The sequence below is a fragment of the Enhydra lutris genome, unplaced genomic scaffold (assembly GCF_002288905.1).
Source record: "Enhydra lutris kenyoni isolate GAN:26980312 unplaced genomic scaffold, ASM228890v2 scaffoldscaffold9, whole genome shotgun sequence".
In the NCBI taxonomy this organism is placed as follows: Eukaryota; Metazoa; Chordata; class Mammalia; order Carnivora; family Mustelidae; genus Enhydra; species Enhydra lutris.
In genome coordinates, this window is record NW_019154093.1 from 8,871,614 (window position 1) to 8,890,373 (window position 18,760).

Here is an 18,760-nt window from a genome sequence, read left to right on the forward strand (position 1 = left end):
GCAGCAGGGAGCAGCTCTTTCTGCCCATGGGTCCTGTCCCTGTGCTTTAATAAAACCACCATTTTGCTCCAAAGACATGTCAAGAATTCCTTCTTGGCCGTCAGCTCTGGACCTCATCAACGCACAACAACATTCCCCCCCAAACCAAAAACTACCTCATTGCTTCCTCTTTCCTGATTCTCCTCAGCTTCCCTCACATGCTCTCCCTCCTCTGCCCAATGCATAAATGTTGGGGTTCCTGAAAGTTCCATCCTTACTCTTTTTCTCTTCCCATTCTTATTCATTTCCAGAGTCATCTAATTCCATGGCAGATGTCATGGTCTTCTCCCCAACATTTAATCCTCCCCAAACATTTAATCTAAACTAGTTATGGTAGTTTCATCTCCCTTGGCAACAATTCGTTTGGGAGGAACAGGACTTAATCAGATCAAACTGGTGAGATTTAAGGAGAAGCTTGCTTAGGACTTCTGGGAAAGAGAAATCAGTCTTACTGTTGCCTGTTGGATAGGAAAGGGGAGAACGCTGCCTCAGTTGTCCCTGCGTCATTCTGTGACATGAGGGGACCCAGCTTCGGTATGAAGTCAATGGTTGGCACAGCAGAACAGCAAGACGGAAGTGTCTCAGGTTCCTAATGACATTGTTGAACCGGGAAATCCTCTCACTCTGCACTACCACTGGATTTCCTGCGCTGAGATGATACATTTCCATATTGCGTAAGCCAGTTTGAATCAGGTGTCTCCTGCTTGGCGATGTAGGCATCCTACTTAACTCACACTTACTACTATGAATTCTCTCAAACTCACTTTCCTGGGCTCCAGACCTGCCCACATTTCCCAACTTTGCTCCTCCTCTTCCTGGTTTTCCTACAATTCTTTCGCATAAGAAAGAAGAAGCAGGTGCTTACTCTTATGCCAAACTCTGTCATAGACGCTGGGGCCAGAGCAGCTGCTGAAACAAGACTGCTGTTCTCATGACCAGTGAAGGAGGCGGGCAATAAGCAAAACTATTTTCTGAATAAATGAAATAAGGAATAATGCACAGTAGGAACTCAGTGTCGAGTGAAAAAGTTACCACTGCCTATAGACTATCAGACCAGAGACTGGTCGTCAGGCAGCAGACAGCCCTGGGACCTCAGGGTCAGACCCTGCTCTTGCGGCCGCCGCCTTGGAATCTAGAAGGGTAAATAACGAACCAGGGCCTGCCCTCTGGACCCGAGTCCAGAAAGAATGCCAACATGGACGGAGTGCTCACTTTGTCGGGCCCTGTATAAAGGGCCTTTGGGTAACTCTCCTTTAGTCCTCACCGATTCTAGGAGTTTGTCCGAGGACAAACACATCTCTGGACAACGGGCCTCGGACCCAGCGGTCTGGGCAGTGACAAAATCTCACCCCAGGGTCCCGACCCTTGGGCTTAGGCCGGGTGCATGTGATTTTGTGCAAATCACCGTCTCCCTCGTCTTTCCACGCACTAGCCAGTGTCTGAAACGTCTGACCCCTGGGTTTCCCTGGCGCCGCAAGCTTCAGAGGGTGCCTGGGGTGTGAGACAGGGTCCGAGGGATGGGGGATGCCAAATGCAAGGAAGGGAGGTCCCTGAGATCAGTACCGAGGCTGTCAGTGGTCAGTGAAGAGGGATGAGCGGGCAAGGAGATCCTCGGCGAGAGAGACAGACACTGACGTCGCATTCTTCCCCACCCAGGCCCTGCTCCCACGCCCTCCCGCGGCGCCGCCGCGACCTTCTCCTGGGCTCCGGAGGGAGGGCATTCGCCTTCCCCACTGCGTGTCTCTACGCCACTGGCCCGGGCCCAAAGGCGACAAGTGCTCCGCGAGCCGCGCAGCTTGACCAGGCCCTTGCTCCTTTGGCTCCGGGAACTCGCAGCTCTTTTACTCTGCCTCTCCTCTCGTCCACTCCCCCCTCGGCTCCTGACCACTTGGTCTGCGCCATCTGCATTCGCTGTGTGCCGGGCCCGCCCGCACTGCGGGGGAGAGGCGGGGAGCCGCCCACGCCGCGCTCGGCGCTCGGCTTCGCCGTCTCCCTGGGACGCGCGCGGGCGGCGCGGCGCGCGGGAGCCGGGCGGGCAGCCATGGCGTGGCGGGCGGGGAGGTAGCCCGGCGGGCCGCGGGGAGCGCAGGGGCCGCCATGGCCCGGCGGCGGCGCCGCGCCTGCATCGCGCTGTTCTTGGTGCTGCTCTTCGCCTTCGGCACCCTCATGGGCCTGCGCACGCTCAAGGCTCCGGACGGACTGCCGGCGCTGGGCCCCGGCCTGGAGCTGGCGCCCTTTGAGCGACGCCCGGAGGGAGCCCCTGCGCCCGCCGCCCGGGCCCCGGCCGCCCCCGCCGCGCCGCCCCCGCCGCCGCCGCCGCCCCGCACCGCTGGCCCGGGCAGTCCCCCGGGTCCGGCCCCCGCGGAGGCCGAGCCCGCCCCCCGGCAGAGTCTGCGCGTCTACTCGGACCTGCACGCCTTCTACTACTCGTGGTACGGGAGCCCGCGGCGTGAGGGCCACTACATTCACTGGGACCACGTCATGGTGCCGCACTGGGACCCCAAGATCTCGGCCAGCTATCCCCGCGGCCGCCATAGTCCTCCCGACGACTTGGGCTCCAGCTTCTACCCGGAGCTGGGGCCCTACAGCTCCCGGGACCCCGAGGTGCTGCGGGAGCACATGACCCAGCTCAAGGAAGCCGCCATCGGTAAGTTCCCCCCACCCCCGTGGAGGCCCTGTTGCCCAGTCTCACCCTTCCTCAGTTTTCACACCCCATCTCCCGCTGGTCCTGTCACCGGGCCTCTGGTCCCACTCACCCTTCAGCCTGGCTTCCTACTCCCTCCCTTCTATTTTCATTCAGCACTTACCACGCGGCGCCCTCCCCCCTCCTAGTATTAAGACTCCTCCATCTCTGCCATCTGACCCCTCACAGCAGGGCCCTTTCATAGGGCGTAGCTGCCTGGAGGGCCAGTGGAAGAAGGCATTTGCTCCGAGCTGTCCCAAGTAGGGACAGCAAGGAGAGGGAGAAAGTCTTCATCTCTTGGGCTTCTAGGCTTGGGTAAGTGAGGACTGGGCATCCTGACTCTGTAGGAATGGGGTTCAGAGGAGCCATGCCTAGGATAGCAATGCTTTCACACCAGATACAGGATAGGGCAGCAACCCTTCCAGTTCTTGCTGGCTGCAGAAACAAAGTTTGCCCATATTGCATGATGAACCCAGCTGTTTGCATTGGGGGGTGGGGTGGGGGGTGGCAGGAGCTTTTCTTCAAGTACTCTGGTTGCAAAGAGGTCCCTGGGAGACTCTTTTGTAGGCAGGCTTGGGTGGGGAAGCTCACTTCTTTCAGACTGTGTCACTGAATTCTTCTGGATTTTAGAACACATTTCAATTTATCTAGAGATGGTTAGTGAATGGGGAGGGGGTGTTTGAATGACAGAGACAATGGTGGGAGGTATTCACAGAGAAATACCACAGAGGCTATTCCTCAGGATTTTACAGTCTGAAGAGGCAGTCGAGACAAATGTTATTTCCCTCGGAAGGCATGAGGGGACTTCCGCATGGGGCTCCTCTCCCTGCGGGAGCTTAGAGGTGTCCTTCTTCTCCAGAGAGAGTACTGTGGCTTCCAGATGGGTGTGGCATTATCCACTCATTTCCTTTTGTTCTACTGCTTGCCGATGCAAGCGGAAGCCCGCGTCCTCCTGACTTTTCTCAGGCTCCTTGCCTGCCTGATGTGCAAAGGTTCCCGCTGGCGCTGTGCTTCAGCACCGTGGGCGTGGACAGCTCCGGGAAGCTAGACTCTGGGATTCGATCTGCAGGAAGTGAAGCTGGCAGGAGCCTCGCTCAAGGTTTCATTCAGAAACCATTTTGCAGTTGGAGACAGTCTGGGAGGAAATGCATCTCTGTTGCGGGGGTACTGTGTGTCTCTGAAGTAGCTTCTATGTTGTGACTCAGGCGTCCTGGTCTTGTCCTGGTACCCACCTGGTATGGCTGATGATAATGGGGAACCCTCAGATGACCTGGTACCCGCCATTCTCGACACCGCCCATCAGTACAACATCCAGGTGAGTGTCCAAGAATACGTCAGGTGCTCTTTGGCCCATTCTGGAGATTTCCCCTTCTTTGCCCACAGGGTTAGTTTTTGGCTTTAGCCCACATATGGCAGATACACAGCAAGTGTGGTTGTTGGGGGTGTGGTTCTAATAAATAGCACCTGTCCCTCTTATTCTCTTGAATTTTGGGGGGAAAAATGGGAAAACTAAATTTAGGAGAAATGGGAAGACTGAATAAGTATCACTGTGATAGAGGTTAGGTTGGAGACCCTGACTCTGGATAGAGGGCAGGCAAGCGTCAAACGCCTCAGATCCCTAGTAGGAGGCAGTGCTGGGCCTCAAGGAGAGGAGTATAGACAGGCAGGTGCACTTTCAAGATGATGGGGTGGAGCTAAACATGTCCAGTTATTTTCCCCAAATGAACCAAATAAGTTATTCCCCTCTCCTGGGGTGAAGGAAGAGAAACAGCAGAGCAGAGCCCCATCCCTGTTCCTGAGCCCATCACCGACATGTTAACAGATCAGAGCACCTTCGCCGGACAGCTTCAGCACACTTGTTCCCATGGTTTCAGAGAGCTAGTGCCAATCATATGGAGCTGGCACATAAGCTTAAACCAATTAGCCATCCAGTGACATCCCATGGGAATGATTCCCAGATGCCCTGCTGTGGGAGGTGGCCAGGCTTCTTGCTCCTCTTTTTCCGACCCTAAGGGCAGTGGCTGCTTTTATCTCTGTTATGCCCACTGTTGCCAAGCCTCCTCCTCCAAGTCCCAGTGGAACATGAGCCTTATTATGGGTTGTGGCTTGTGGGCAGATACTCACCTGACCAGTACCTCCTCTGTTTGTGGCAGGTGGCCTTCCATATCCAACCCTACAAGGGCCGGGATGACATCACTCTGCATGACAACATCAAGTACATCATTGACACGTAAGGCTGCTATGGAGCCTGGATCTTGATGGGGACCAAAAAGGGGGGCAGGGATAGACTTAGAGGGGTAGGTCGAGAAACACCAGGAAAGAATGCCGGTGTCCTCAGCAGCTCCTTCCCAGTAATACAGTACTAGGCTTGGAGTCAGCAACCTGGGTTTGAATTCCAGTTCTGCAGCCTCCAATCTGTGATCTGATGCAAGCCTCTTAACCTTTGAGTCTCATGAGAGTTACAGAAGTTAAAATATGTGAAAGTGGCTCGTACAGTGCTTGTGGTTTCATCCATTCATTCAAAAAATATTTTGAGTGCCTTCTGGTGTCCGGGCTCTGTCCTGAGCCCTGGCCGTACGGTCATGGGTAGGGCTAGCAAAGGTGACGTTCTAGTGTGTCACTGCAGTGAGGCACACAGTAGATAAACATGAAAAGTCACATAGTGACCCATGCTATGAGAAAGTGATAGTAAAGAATAGAGCAGGGTACTGTGTTACAGCATGCCCGAAAATGGGTGCTAGACTTAAGAACGAGTGGGCAAGGGAGCCTGAGGAGAGGAATGTGTGAGCTAACACCTGAAGGGAGTTAGCTCTGCAAAGATCTGCGGCAGAAAATTCCAGGCAGAGGGCTGTCAGATCCAAAGGACCATAATGGGACAAGCTTGACAGCAGAATAAAAGGCTGTGTAGCTGATGTGTGGAGATGGGGTAATACAGGGATGGAGGTGGGGAGGGCCAGATCAAGTAGGAGGGGCCTTGCCCGTCTCCGTCAGGAGCGGTTGGATTTGGTTCATGCCTTAGAAAGAGAGTGGGTTATAGGGAGCCAGAAGTGGGAGCCTGGAGACCCAGTGGCTGGCTGCTCCTGTAGTCCCAATGGGAGAGGGGATTGGTGTGCTGTGGGACTGGAAGTGAGACTTTAATGGAGGGAGGTTGAGGCTGGGGAGAGGAGGGTGGGAACTAGGTTCTTGCTATGAGGCATGAAGAGTGCAAGCACGGGGCAGGGCTGGATCCCAAATCACACTTGGGCATCAGGAAGGACCTGATCCATGGCTTGCCTGACAGCTGAGCTGGCTGCCCCCCTCCCAGGCCACCAGCTCAGGTTCTTCTCCCTCCTGCTCCTCAGGTATGGCTCCCATGGTGCGTTTTATCGCTATAAGAACAGCATGGGTAAGAGCCTTCCACTCTTTTATATCTATGACTCCTACCTGACATCCCCTGAGGCCTGGGCCCACCTCCTGACACCCAACGGGCCCCACTCCATCCGCAACACCCCCTACGATGGGGTCTTCATCGCGCTGCTGGTGGAAGAGGGCCACACCCACGACATCCTGGCGGCCGGGTTTGACGGCATGTACACCTACTTCGCCTCCAACGGTTTCTCCTTCGGCTCCTCCCATCAGAACTGGAAGGCTGTGAAGAGCTTTTGTGATGCCAACAACCTCATGTTCATCCCCAGCGTGGGACCTGGCTACATTGACACCAGCATCCGGCCCTGGAACAACCACAATACTCGGAACAGGGTCAACGGCAAGTACTATGAGACAGCCCTGCAGGCAGCCCTGACGGTGAGGCCTGAGATTGTCTCCATCACGTCTTTCAATGAGTGGCACGAGGGCACCCAGATCGAGAAGGCCATCCCCAAGAAGACGCCAACACGTCTGTACCTGGACTACCTGCCTCACCAGCCCAGCCTGTACCTGGAGCTGACTCGCCGCTGGGCAGAGCACTTCATCAAAGAGAAGGAGCAGTGGCTGATGTGAGGAGCCTGGCCACGAGGTGCCGATGTCCTGGCCTCCCCGGAAGGTGTCACTGTGTGGGGCTCAGCTGTGGTTGGAGACACTCGCTGGCCTCCCAAGTTAGCAGTGGGGCCCCTCTGGGTGGGCCATCGAGCCTGGGCCGGTGGGGACCAGAGCTTCCTCCTCAGGCATGTGGCACTGGGGTGCTCTGTAGGGATGGGAAGTGAGGCAGGGCTCCCAAGAGGGACCCAGAGAGGCTGGCAGGTGACTGGACTCAGCCCAGGGCCATTCCACAACCTGGAGAAACACTTTAGAATTATCCCTTTGAGCTTGGAACTCAGCAGGTTGGTGTTGCGTAGCAGTCCCCAGGTCACAGCTGTCAGGAGGGTTCAGGGCTCTGGGCAAGCAGGTGCCCTGCTCCCTCTCTGGCCTTCTTCCCTTAGCATTTGTCTTCTCCAAGTGAGGGAACCATATCTGAGACTTCCCAAAAGGGAAATTTTAGGTTTAAGCCCTTCCCAGTAGACCCCTGAACACAACGATCAGGAAATAACCCTGAGCATTTGTACACTCATTCAGCACATACTAATGGAGCACCTACTATGTGCTAGGCGCTGGGGAGAGACTTCATACAGGAAGGTTCTTTTCTTCTAGAAGCTTACAGGATCCAGCTTTCCTTATTTGGCGTGGCCTTGTAGCTAGTGCCTGAGCAGTTTTTCCTTTTTTGCCGTTTTCTCCAGTGCTGGGAGTTCAGTTTTTTCCTCCTCTAAGAAGATACCTCTGTGCCCCAGAGCCCATATTTCCCCAGATGACCATCTAGCTCCAGGGAGAGGACCAGGACATCCTCCCTCCCTCTAGCTGCCTAAACTGAATGAGGCCCACTCGGTGGGGCCATTTTCAGTGCTACTGTGATTTGTAGTAATTAAATATAACATGGTCTTCTCAAGTAAGCATTCCTTCACTCTCTTCAGGCCTTCCTGAACTCTGAGCCCTCCCTCAAATGCTGTGACAGACACATGAGATGGGCTGGCCAGTGTCAGCACAATGAAGAGTGAGTTTGCTTAAGAAACCAGGAGTATAAAGAAGATTTTTAGAGGGGACATTTAACAGTGCTTATTTACAAATAAATGAATCTACTCATTGTGGGGGCCCTCAGGGCAGGTCCTGGAACACCTTCTTGGCAAGATTTAGGAGCTACTTGGAAATATGTGCATTACTTTATAGGCTCAAGCTTGAATCCCACTTGTGGGACCAGGGTGCAAGGCAGGAGGGGAGGAAATGGGGCCTACGGATTACCATGGGACCCCCAGCTCCCGTGAGGTAATGGGCACTGGATGCCATGGTGGACAGGGCAGATCAGGACAGGAGCACAGTGCTGCACGGTGCCCTGCAGTACTTCACAGAAACAAGAAACACCAAGGCTTCATTTCACACTCACACGGTTTGAAAAATACTAAAAATATGGCAAGCTCAGGGTCAGGAGCAGTAATTCTCATTCATTACAGTCTGGTCAGTTCTTTCAAAGACTAATCTGTAGTGAGAGCCATAAAGATGTTCATACACTTTAACGCTATAATCCTAATCCCTGAGGAAATAATTCAAAAGAAGAAAAATAAACTATTTACAAAACATTTTCTATTAAAGAAAAACAAGGTTCAAATAACCGAGAATAATTCTGTTTAACACTTGGCATACATATGAATAAAGGCTCTGAGTACATACCGGATTCAATAAAGGTATTGTAGGCATAACTCATTATTGTTTATTTTATGAATAAATAAGAAAAAAAGCCACTGGCTGAAAAGAGTAGTGAAGATTTGTTTTCCCATATTCTTTTGATTTGGCCTTCCCCAGCCCCGCCCCCTGCCAACTGAGCTCACTTCCCACCGATTAGTCCAGAATGCTGACTCTCTCCACCAGGCCTTAAGGCACACCACACCACCGGCCTCTCCGGTTTGGAGAAAACAGTGTCGGGCCTGTGGCTCAACAGTCTTTATCCTACTCTAGGTCCAGCTTCAGGTGCCTAAGTACATGTCTTTGGTCACTGGAGACTTAACAGCACCAGCTGGTGCTCTGGCTGATTTGGACCTTAAATGCCACTACCTGCCAGAGAGGGGGCTCTGACTGGATTCCATATCTGTTCCTCAAATTACTTCTCAAAAAAATTTTTTTAAAAAAGAAACTTATCAGAACAAGGCCATCCAAGGAATGTTCTCAAACAAAATCTCTAAGTCAGCTTTTGGCTGATACATGAAATCACAGATAATAAATAGGACCTCCCCCACCAGGTGTTAGACGAAACCAGCAGCTTCTGGGACTTGGTGTGCAGTATTCAGAAAGACACAGTGCCTTCAAGAGTCAGGACTAGTGACGCCGCAGCCCCAGTGGCCTCTCTCAATAAGGCCGTGCCAGTCCCCAGTGGATAGACACATAGTGTCCAGCACCAGTCCTTGGGTCTTCCCCCTACCCAAGATGCAAAAGCAGGATCAGTGTGAGGGGAGGAGCCCGTACTTCTGTTGGAGGATGGCTGTGGTACTCTCCAGGGCACTGAGAAAGAAAAATGGAGGGCAGTTAAAGTCTGACTTCTCAAAGCCCCGAGCCCACCAGAGTCTGCTGATCAGTGGCCTCTAAACCCTCAGGTCTTAAATATGCTCTTGTCGCCAAACCTGTGATGAATCCTGTGATGAATCCTGTGAATCCTCAAAAAGCCAGCAAATGCCAGCAAACTCAGTCCATCCACCACTTCTCCAAACCTGCCCACCCCACCCAGGACAAGACAGGAGTGCCAATCCTTATTTTATTAAGGCCTTTTGTTTCCCCACCTTCCAACCTTCCTCGAGTTCTTTCCCGACGCCGTAGCAGACTCACCAGCCTGCACGAATGATGCCAAACTTTCCAGGTACAGACAAATCAACCACCGTTGAGCCCAGGCGATACTCAGGGCTCTGGCCTTTCCCAATTGGTCCCCCATCAATGACCAGGGACAACTGAGGCCAAAGGTCCTGGAACTCCTGAGAAGAGGGAGAGGAAGATCATGGACACCACCTCTGGCATCCACAATGATGTCACTGTGCATGCAACGTGCACAAGGAGACGAAGCCTGCACACGTCTAAAACAGGAGGCATCTTCCTCTAAGCAGGGAAGCAACCTCCTTCAGTTAACCTCCTTCATCTAGGACATGGCATCCTATGGGGTGTGGAGCTGCCACAGGTTAGCACTTCAAGGAACACCTATCTAGAGCTTTAAAAAAAAAAAACCTCACTGTGCCAAGAGGAGCCTGCACACAGGGCTTCTGTTAGGGACATACAGGTCCGATGACTGGAGGTCTAGGTGGATGTCCAAAGATGTAGGCTTTCACCCTGAACTTTCGCCCAAACTTCTGAGTCAGTGCACACAAGTTACGTCATTCAGCACATCTCCTGGCTCTCAGGAGAACTCTGGGTAAGGTCAGGGAGATGAAGGCAGGGTGCATTCTGCACATGCGTGATACCAGCTCTCAATCCTTGGGTTGTGGGAAGGATAGCCCCTCCGAAATTCGTGGTCTGAACTGTTAACTGGCTTAGAGCATCACCCACTGTCCCCGCCACCACCACTCACGAAAACCCTGCAGTGGTGGCTAAGCCTGGGCATTTGGGATGGAGGAGCGTAACCACCAGTTACTGTACTGGTACTTGTTTGCTGACAAGAACACCCCCACCCCCATCGCCACTGCCTCAGGCATAGCCACCAGGTAAAGCTTGCAGTCCCGGAATAAGACAGGATGCTGGACTCTCAGTTTCTAAGGCCCCTGAAGCCACTCTCTAGGTCTGGACATGGAAAACCCCATCACTGTGCTGTGTTTTACATTTAAGTTCAGGAAGAAGAAAAGTGGTAAGTGACATCTTTTTCTTTTTCTTTTCTTTTTTAAGATTTTATTTATTTATTTGAGAGAGCGAGCTCACGTGCACACAGCAGGGATAGTGGCAAGCAGAAGGAGAGGGAGAAGGAGGCTCCCCAACAGGGAGCCTGATGTGGGGCTAGATCCCAGGACCCTGGGATCAGAACCTGAGCCAAAGGCAGACGTTTAACCAGTTGAGCCACCCAGGCACCCCTGTAACTGTCATTTCTTTTGTTGTCATTGGTTCCAAGCTATGCAGTCAAGGCAGAATTAGGATGGATTCTTTGACCTGGCTAGTGGCCAGGGAAGAGAACAGAGTCAGGAGTCCCTGGGCCAAGTGATTTAACTTTTTGGAGCCTTAACTGTCTTTATAGCACCGTTGTAAAGATAATACCTGACTATACTTTCCAACAGCTACCACCACAAAAAGAAGGAAAGAATTAGATTCACCGTGGCATTCCTTATTATTATATAAAGACAACAAGAAGAAAACACCAATTCTTCTCAAGCTTTTCAATTAAACCTTTCCAAGATTCTTTAATTTGGATCCCCCCACCATGCTATCCCACCCCTGCCAACCGGACAGACCTCCCATCATCAGACTAAATGGATGAAACTCCTGCAAGGCGTTCCGGTGAACCGTCAACCCTACTGATTCAGAGGAAACTGTGTCTGGCCTGGTGATGTTTCTGCGGGGAGGGCTGGGTAACTTACCTCCACATTCAGAGAACTGGCCTGGGAGCTCAGGTTGGCACTGGTGAGAGCGAGTGGTCCCCCGAACACCTGGACCAAATCCTGCATGAAGGCATGATCAGGAATCCGGATACCTACAAGCTATGAGGCAAGGGAAAAGAAGATAGTCAGAAAGGTTGGAAGGGATAGGGAACGGCTCTCGCATGGATCCTAGTTAAAGCCAGATGGCAGAAGTCTGGGGACACAGGAGAAACTCTGACTCACAGGAGTAAAGGGATTCAGGTCCTTATTGAGCTCCTCCGACCGTTCCAACACCAGGGTCACTGGTCCTGGTAGTAAGTCTTTCAGGAGTCCCTCAGGTACCCTCACATGGCAGTACCTGAAAAACAGAGATGGCACAAATCTACCCAAGAATGAAGGGTCTCTGCTGGTCCTATTCCAGACGGTAGACAGATCTAGAAAAGGGGAACCTGGGACTACAATGGGATCTGTCTTCCCTCTTCACCTCCCTAAGAGTTTGAGAAGGCAGTGCTCCAGAGGAACACCCACGGCTTGGAGCCCACATGCCTCTGGTCTCCGGGACTACAACAGCTGCACCGTTATCACGCTCGGTGTTTCATTTTCTTCCAGGCATCCCCATAGCGTTCGTTTCCTTTGTTGCCGTTTTTAAACCGTGGGAGTCCCGACCCCCTCCCCTCATCATCACATAATCGCCGGGAGGATAGGGACCCTGCCTGCCTCGTTCATCGCTGAGCCCCAGCACCTCTCTCAGGGACTGGAAGACGTGAAGTGCTCGATACACATTTCCAGTTCCGGATTCCTGGGTGAGCCTGGACAAGCCCCTCCCGCTCTCTGCGCCTCAGTCTCCCAAGCCTGTCACCGGAAGCCCCTCCCGCGGTGCCGCCCCCAGCGGGGCCGGGTCGGGGCGGCCTCACCTGTAGACGTCGGCCACGCGGCCCAGGCAGACGGCCAGCGGCTTGGCCTCGCTGCGGCCCTTGAGGCGGTACACATCGCCCAGTGCCGCAGAGCAGCTCGCCGAGCAGGCCAGGCCGTACAGCGTGTCGGTGGGGACGGCCACCACGGCGCCGGCGCGCAGCTCGGCCACGGCGGCCCGCAGCGCCTCGGTCCAGCCGGCGCGCTCCGGGCTTGCGGCCCGCACGGCCCCGCTCCCTGGGAGCCGGAACAGCCGGGCCCCCGGCGCCGCCGGAGCGGGGATCGGCGGGCGGAGGAGGCGGCCCCTCCGGGCGGAGCCCGCCGACCCCTCGCTCAACCCCACGCTGGCAGCCACCGCGGCCCTCAGCCCCCTGCACGGACGCGCCGGAGACATCCGCCAGGGCCCGCTTCCGGGAGGAAGTGACGCGCCCAGTCAGCTTCCGGCCGGGGAGGCTCGGCCCCACCTCCGCGCCGGGCAACTTAAAGGGACCGCGACCCCCAGGAGGATTGAAGGAGACCGGTGGGGACGGGGCGGGGCGCAGCTTTGCGGAGCCCTAGCGCAGCGCTGGGGAGGAGGGCGGCCGAAAGGGGGGCGGTGGTCGGGCCGCGCAGGCGGAGATGGAATGGGGCCCGGGCTCAGACTGGTCACGGGGGTGAGAGGGGGCCCGTCGGGGCGGGGGGAAGGGGCTCGGACCCCGCGCGAGCGCCGGCCCTGACCGTGTGTCTCTCGCTCTCTCCCGGGCAGGGAGGCTGCCGGCGTGGACCGTGGGAAGGCGGGGCTGGGGCTCGGCGGGAGGCCACCCCCGCAGCCGCCCCGGGATGAGCGCGCCCAGCAGCTGCTGGACGCGGTGGAGCAGCGGCAGCGGCAGCTCCTGGACACCATCGCCGCCTGCGAGGAGATGCTGCGGCAGCTGGGCCGCCGGCGCCCGGAGCCGGCTGGTGGCGGGGTCAGTGCCCACCCCGGGCTGGGCCTGGGAGGTGGGAACTGCCCCGTGGCTGGACTTGCTAAGCCCTAGCTTCCCCTGGAGGGTGGAAGAGTGTCCCCACCGCCTTACCCCCGAACCTCCTATCATCTGGGCGAGAGGCTTTGAAAAAGTTGTGCTATCCAAATGCCAAGTGGCCATGTCCTTGCGGGGCCTAATCCAAGGCCTTTCCTCCCAGCCTCACTTTTCCTTTCTGTTCCAACCAGAACGTCTCAGCCAAACCCGGAGCACCTCCCCAGCCAGCTGTCTCCGCCAGAGGTGGCTTTCCAAAGGATGCTGGCGATGGAGCTGCGGAGCCCTGAGCATCCCTGATGGGCGCCCTGACTTCTCTCCCTCCCGGGGCTGGTGGCTGAACTCTGAACAACTCCCTTCAATAAAGGGGCCAGTCTTCACTGGCAGTGGCTGGTACTTGGCTCTCAGCCTGGGGTGGCAGCTCTGCTAGCAGCTGGGTTCACTCCCACTTCATCCTGGCTGAAGGCAGTGCTGAGCTTTGAAATGTAGCCAACGAATACCCTGTCTGATTACCCGGATTTGGGCAGATCAGCAGTGCTCTCCAGAGTGGTCTGGCCTGCTTTGGGGGATCCAGGTGGTGTTACATGTCCATTTCATGCTTTGGGGGCTCCTAGCCCCACAAAACACTTTTAGCAGAGCCTTGATTAAAAGGAAACCTGCAGACTCTTCCTGGTGACCGACCTTTCCTTTCTGTCCCCCAAGACTCAGCTGGGGAGGGGAGAGGGTGGTAAGCAGAGGAAAATCATCAACCATGGGTAGGTTTGGGAAGAAATGCCACAGATACTACCAGATTTAAATAAGCATTTAATTAGGATTTCATTAGTATTTAATATTGCTTTTTCAATTCCAAAAAGTTAAATTTTCACTTCTTAGCAGATATTTTAAAGTACAATATTAAGTTTATACAAAATGAGCAATTAAGCAAACACCATTATTTCACATTCTTCAAAAATACAAATTCATATTTACTCTTTTTTGGGTTTGGAGGTTTCTTCCTTTGGAAGTACTGAACCTGTAACGTTTTCATATCGCTCGGTGGAAGTCCGTTGTTCCCATGTTTCACACTTCAATAACTTTGATAGGCTTTCACATAATCCAAATAAAACCATTTGAGATTTAAAAAACTGTCACCAAGACCTCTGGCCAATGACTACTAGTGTGTGTCAAAAAAAGAAGGCTCTCTGTGGGTCTTGCCTTTCCTGGCCAGATGTGAGCCAGGGATTCAGCAAAATCCTGTTTCCAGCCACCTTCCCCAAAAAGGGACTTGGAAGAGTTGACAGGGAAAGGGAACAGCCACCTTGAACTCTGACCCTCCACCCCCACATTCTCCAAAACACAACAAAGGATGTAGACTGTTGAACCAAAGGCGCCTCAGGGAGGCCTAAGGACGTGGGAGAAGGGCAAGAGAGGCCTCTGACTTGGCACCACTATGAGGATAACAAGGATATTGCAAAAAACACCCCTGGGTTTTGGTGAAAAAGGTTTTATGAAAAATTTTCCCATAAGAAAAAGAGTAGAAACTGCATTGAGCTGAGAAAGTGACACTACATTATCACCCAATTTTTGGCCCAGCAGGCACACCACCAAAAGGGCAGTGTGTGGTTTTAAACTTTGCTTCCAGTAAAAAAAGCTTGTACTATGTACACATTGACGTTAAGATCCAGTTTAATTTGTATTTTTCAGTGCAGACTGAGAAGCCCTCTGGAACAGGAGTAACAGTGAGAAATGCCCCAACAGTGATCATCAGCTTCCCCAAGGTGCATGAGAGGAAACACAGGACTCTCCCTGTCCCCCAAAACTATGCAAGAGGAAACAGGCTAAACTGACTACCAACCAGAAATATGCAAAATTCCGTTTTGTTGCCTCCCCCCGCCCCCGCCCCCACCCCCACCCCAATATTAGGGAATGGACAACTTCCCATCTAATGTCACAGCAGGCCCATTTGCATACTGATCTGTGGAAATCCTTCGGCTTTGGCTGAAGTGTTATGTCAAAACTTCTCTATTCTACTGTAGCCTGAGAATTGAAGATAAAATGGGGGGGTACTCCCCCCCCCGACAAAAGGGAAATATGGGGGAAGGAAGAAAGTCAAAAAAGCAGATTATTAACAGCTTTGTTTACTGGATTTAATGAAGGCTGGAGACCTTTTTTCTTAAAGAACCAACGCGGGTGGTGAGGGGAGCAGTAGGAAAATGGCTCATGTTGCCCGCTCCCCCATTACCACCACAACCTCCCAGACATGTTTCTGATTGGTGGTGGAGGAAAATGTTAACTCTAGCAATACTGTTGCAGTTCCACAAATCAATGGTTTCAGTGACTTTGGAGAAGTCTTTAAGATTAAGGACAATGAACGTGATTACAAATAGAAAAGTCTAGAAGGTGCCAGGTGTCTACTAGGAACAACCTGTTCCTTCCTTTCAGGCATCACTTTGTAATGGTGAAGGTGGGGCAAGATGGCAAGGGACCAAGAAGTGATGAGAAAGGGCCTCAACAGTCAGCAGAAGAAAATAGGACCCGCAGCAGTTCTTCAGAGAGCCTGAGGGGGCGCCCTTGGGCACACAGGGAAGGCTTGCATAGATTGAAGCAGTTGCTGAGAATGCATAATAGTGTTTCCCTATGGACAGCCTCACAGCACAGGGCTGATCAGAGCGGAAAAACGCGGCCAGGCCAGGGCCACATGGGACAACGACCGTCAAGCTACATATATTGCACCAAGGTAAGTGCTTTTCTTTTCACACCTCAATTTAAATTTTTATTCTGAGCAAAAAATAAAACTTTGTGGAAAGTATATATATGTATATATATACACAAAAGAAATTGCAGCAATTGGGTTAAAGATAAAATAACCTAAAGTGCTTTTTTATTTTATTATTTCTTTAATATACCAATATGAGGTTCTGCAAACTCATCCCTCTGGACACATTCAGCATTATACAAAGTCTCTCAGGAAAACCCACCCACACCCTCCATGATCCCCATCAGCCCACTGCCTTGACCCTGAAGGTGAAACTCCATCTACTGACTTTCCCAGAGCTGGTGGAGAGAAGTCCCTGGCTTCTACACAGAGAGGTCGTCACGCCTTAAGGCCCCTCCTGGGCTTTGTACCATGATCTCCTTCTAAGGGGAAAGGAGTGGAATTTAATAAATGACACCAACTCTTGTCACCAAACAAGCGATGCCCCCTTGAGGCTGACCAGATTCCTCTCCCCCCCCCCAGCCCCCCCCCAAGGATAGGCAGGGCCATTCTCCCTCGATGTCCCAGCCACCTGCTGGGGAAAGGCCCACATCACTAAGGCAGCTTGAGGGTGCCAGCTGGTCTCCTACCGCTTCCTAAGTCCATGAACTCCAGTCCCTGGTGCTGATGACACCCTGTAAAGGGGTTGGGGAGCTGGAGATGCCAGCAGGGGCTGGAAGCATACACCTACCAGGTGGAAATGGCTAAGGTTACCATGGTTAGAAAAAAGGCTTGATTTTACCTGCCCGAAGTCTGCAGCTCTTCCCTAACTTCACCACAGGGTCATTCCTGGGTTTGGGACAGCACATTCTCCATGAAGGCTCGCTCTAGCTCCACTGTAGCCAGTAGCCTGCTCCCCCCGGAAGGTTCCTGGCACCAGAGGCCAGGCTTTGCAGGAGGCGATGGGAGGGAGAGAGCTCTGGAAGAGGAAGGAAAGACTGCCTGTCCCATGGAAAAAACCTGCTCTTCACAACCGCTCACTAGCATTTTAAGCACATTCCTGATTTTTCAAAAGCTAATTGGCTCTGATAGTCCCCTTGTAATTTTGAGTCACCCTCAAAAGGCAGATACTTCAACTAGATAAATCTGCCAGCCTAAATACTGTTTAAAGATGCTTCTTCATCACCCCCAATCTTTGGAGAGCAGAAAAGCCAATGACCTCGCTAGGCCCAAGAGGAGCACAGCTCTGGCTAGCTAGAAAGAAGCAATCATGAAACCACGGACACTTCCAATGACCTTCCCTGGGCTCCCGTTTCCCACCTCAGCTCCCAGGGAACCGAATCCCAGGTGCCCCTAGACTGGGTATGTGGGGAGGTCATTTGTGCCCTCTGATATGAGCTATCTTTGGGACCCTGTCGCGTTGCTCTGTCTGAAGTTGTAGCGAAAACAGCCTCAAAGCTTCCTATGGGTACAAGACCCAGAGACAGCCATGGATAACCCACACTCAGCAACTAGTTTTCCAGGAAGACTAAGCCACTGTGGTAATAGAAGATTCCTTCCCCCTTATCAACTTCTGCTGAAGTCAGTGGTCACCAGAACCCACCAGCCTTTGGGGGAGGGGAGTGCAGAAGGTCAAGAAGAAATGGATTCTCTGGACTAAACTCCTGGAATGAGAAACCACCAGCTGCCTGAGGGAAAGTCCTTTTCTCATGGCAGTAACAACATTTACTACCTCTGCCTTCCCGTCCAACTCTGTCCCTGAAATTCTGTCAAAGGCAGGGCCTCTGGGCCCCCAGGTAAATGATCAGCTCTGGATACTGTCTTGGCTGGCCCTGAGTAATAGCTCAGAGAACACAAGAGTGACACATGCAGATCTCTGTACGCTAGGGAATGGAAGAAGACGACAAAATTATGGCTGTGTTCTGGCTGACACTGTTGACTCAGGAGAGCAGCTGTGTTCGTGGATCCCTTTTCCTTGCTCAAGGCAGGGAACGGGCTCTTGGAGGCAGAGGCCTAGTCTAGACCCTGGGTCAGACCTCATTTCTGAGCTCAGTGAGCTTGGTGAATGAGCACTCATGACTACGTTAATATAGCCAGTTGAGAGAAACCTTCCATTTTAGTGTGAACTGGATTTTAGGTTTTATTTTAAAGAGGCAATGACTTAGAGCCAAAGGCAGACAGATGGATATAATTCTATACACAAATCAAAAAAAAATTTTTTTCCTATAACACAACTTAATGAAACATTCCAAATGAGATAACTTATTGCAACGTTTCAGGCTTTTTGGTGGAAGGGGGATTTTTGTTTTGTTTTACCCTGAGTAGAAGATCATCGTTTTGTGGGTTTTGTTTTTTGTTTGTTTGTTTAGAAATCACATGACTAAGCCAAGCAAGTCACATCCTTCTTTGCACTGCACTAGACTGTATGCAAAATCCAGAGGGGTGAGAGGCGGAGATGGGAGGGGCAACCAAAAGCCTGGCTAGAACCTGGAACCAGGACACCTGGCCTGCCAATTACATGCCGCCCAAAAAAGAAAACAAAACAACAACAAACTCCCTTAAAGCTGCACCTTTTCCCGATAAGCAAAATGCAGCTCTTCTGCTCTGAGGAAGAAAATACCATTAAAGGCAGGCAGACCACCACCCAGCCACTGGGCATAAGCCACATGTCCACTCTAGGACGAAACAGGGAGGTTCCCCAGGAAAAATTCACTGCGATCTGCAAGCCCTGGCCACCAACCAAGAGAGGCAAAGAACCGGGAAGGCAAAGACTGGGATGACGTGGCTAGAGCGTGCTCTGCACACGCACTGACAGACAGCAGTCAACAGCTCGTCCAGGCCCCCCCCCCCTCCCCCTCCCCCGCACATCCCCCTCATGCCCAGTGGCTGGGTGGTGCCCCCCCCGCCCCCCCCC

At 52.9% G+C, this 18,760-nt stretch overlaps 3 protein-coding genes across 5 annotated transcripts; 2 read left to right on the top strand and 1 right to left on the bottom strand.

Annotated features, from left to right (window-relative positions):
* The first annotated feature begins 2,136 nt into the window (after positions 1-2,136).
* Positions 2,137-8,845, top strand: LOC111143123 (mannosidase endo-alpha like). Its single transcript, XM_022496614.1, has 4 exons — positions 2,137-2,686; positions 3,928-4,037; positions 4,876-4,952; positions 6,064-8,845. The coding sequence occupies exons 1-4, from the start codon at positions 2,137-2,139 to the stop codon at positions 6,698-6,700; spliced, it is 1,374 nt and encodes a 457-aa protein (XP_022352322.1). The 3' UTR covers positions 6,701-8,845.
* On the bottom strand, positions 8,415-12,779 carry LOC111143124 (yrdC N6-threonylcarbamoyltransferase domain containing). Of its 2 annotated transcripts, XM_022496615.1 has the most exons (5): positions 12,180-12,779; positions 11,509-11,623; positions 11,266-11,385; positions 9,542-9,684; positions 8,433-9,220 (listed from the first exon to the last, which is right to left on the bottom strand). In XM_022496615.1, the coding sequence occupies exons 1-5, from the start codon at positions 12,569-12,571 to the stop codon at positions 9,160-9,162; spliced, it is 831 nt and encodes a 276-aa protein (XP_022352323.1). In that variant the 5' UTR covers positions 12,572-12,779; the 3' UTR covers positions 8,433-9,159. The 2 variants fall into 2 exon arrangements, with proteins under 2 accessions (XP_022352324.1, XP_022352323.1); XM_022496616.1 differs by lacking the exon at positions 9,542-9,684 and having other exon boundaries at positions 8,415-9,220; positions 12,180-12,579.
* LOC111143125 (chromosome unknown C1orf122 homolog) lies at positions 12,640-15,035 on the top strand. Of its 2 annotated transcripts, none has more exons than XM_022496618.1 (3): positions 12,640-12,697; positions 12,923-13,124; positions 13,367-15,035. In XM_022496618.1, the coding sequence occupies exons 2-3, from the start codon at positions 13,077-13,079 to the stop codon at positions 13,460-13,462; spliced, it is 144 nt and encodes a 47-aa protein (XP_022352326.1). In that variant the 5' UTR covers positions 12,640-12,697; positions 12,923-13,076; the 3' UTR covers positions 13,463-15,035. The 2 variants fall into 2 exon arrangements, with proteins under 2 accessions (XP_022352326.1, XP_022352325.1); XM_022496617.1 differs by lacking the exon at positions 12,640-12,697 and adding an exon at positions 12,796-12,830.
* The last annotated feature ends 3,725 nt before the right edge of the window (positions 15,036-18,760 follow it).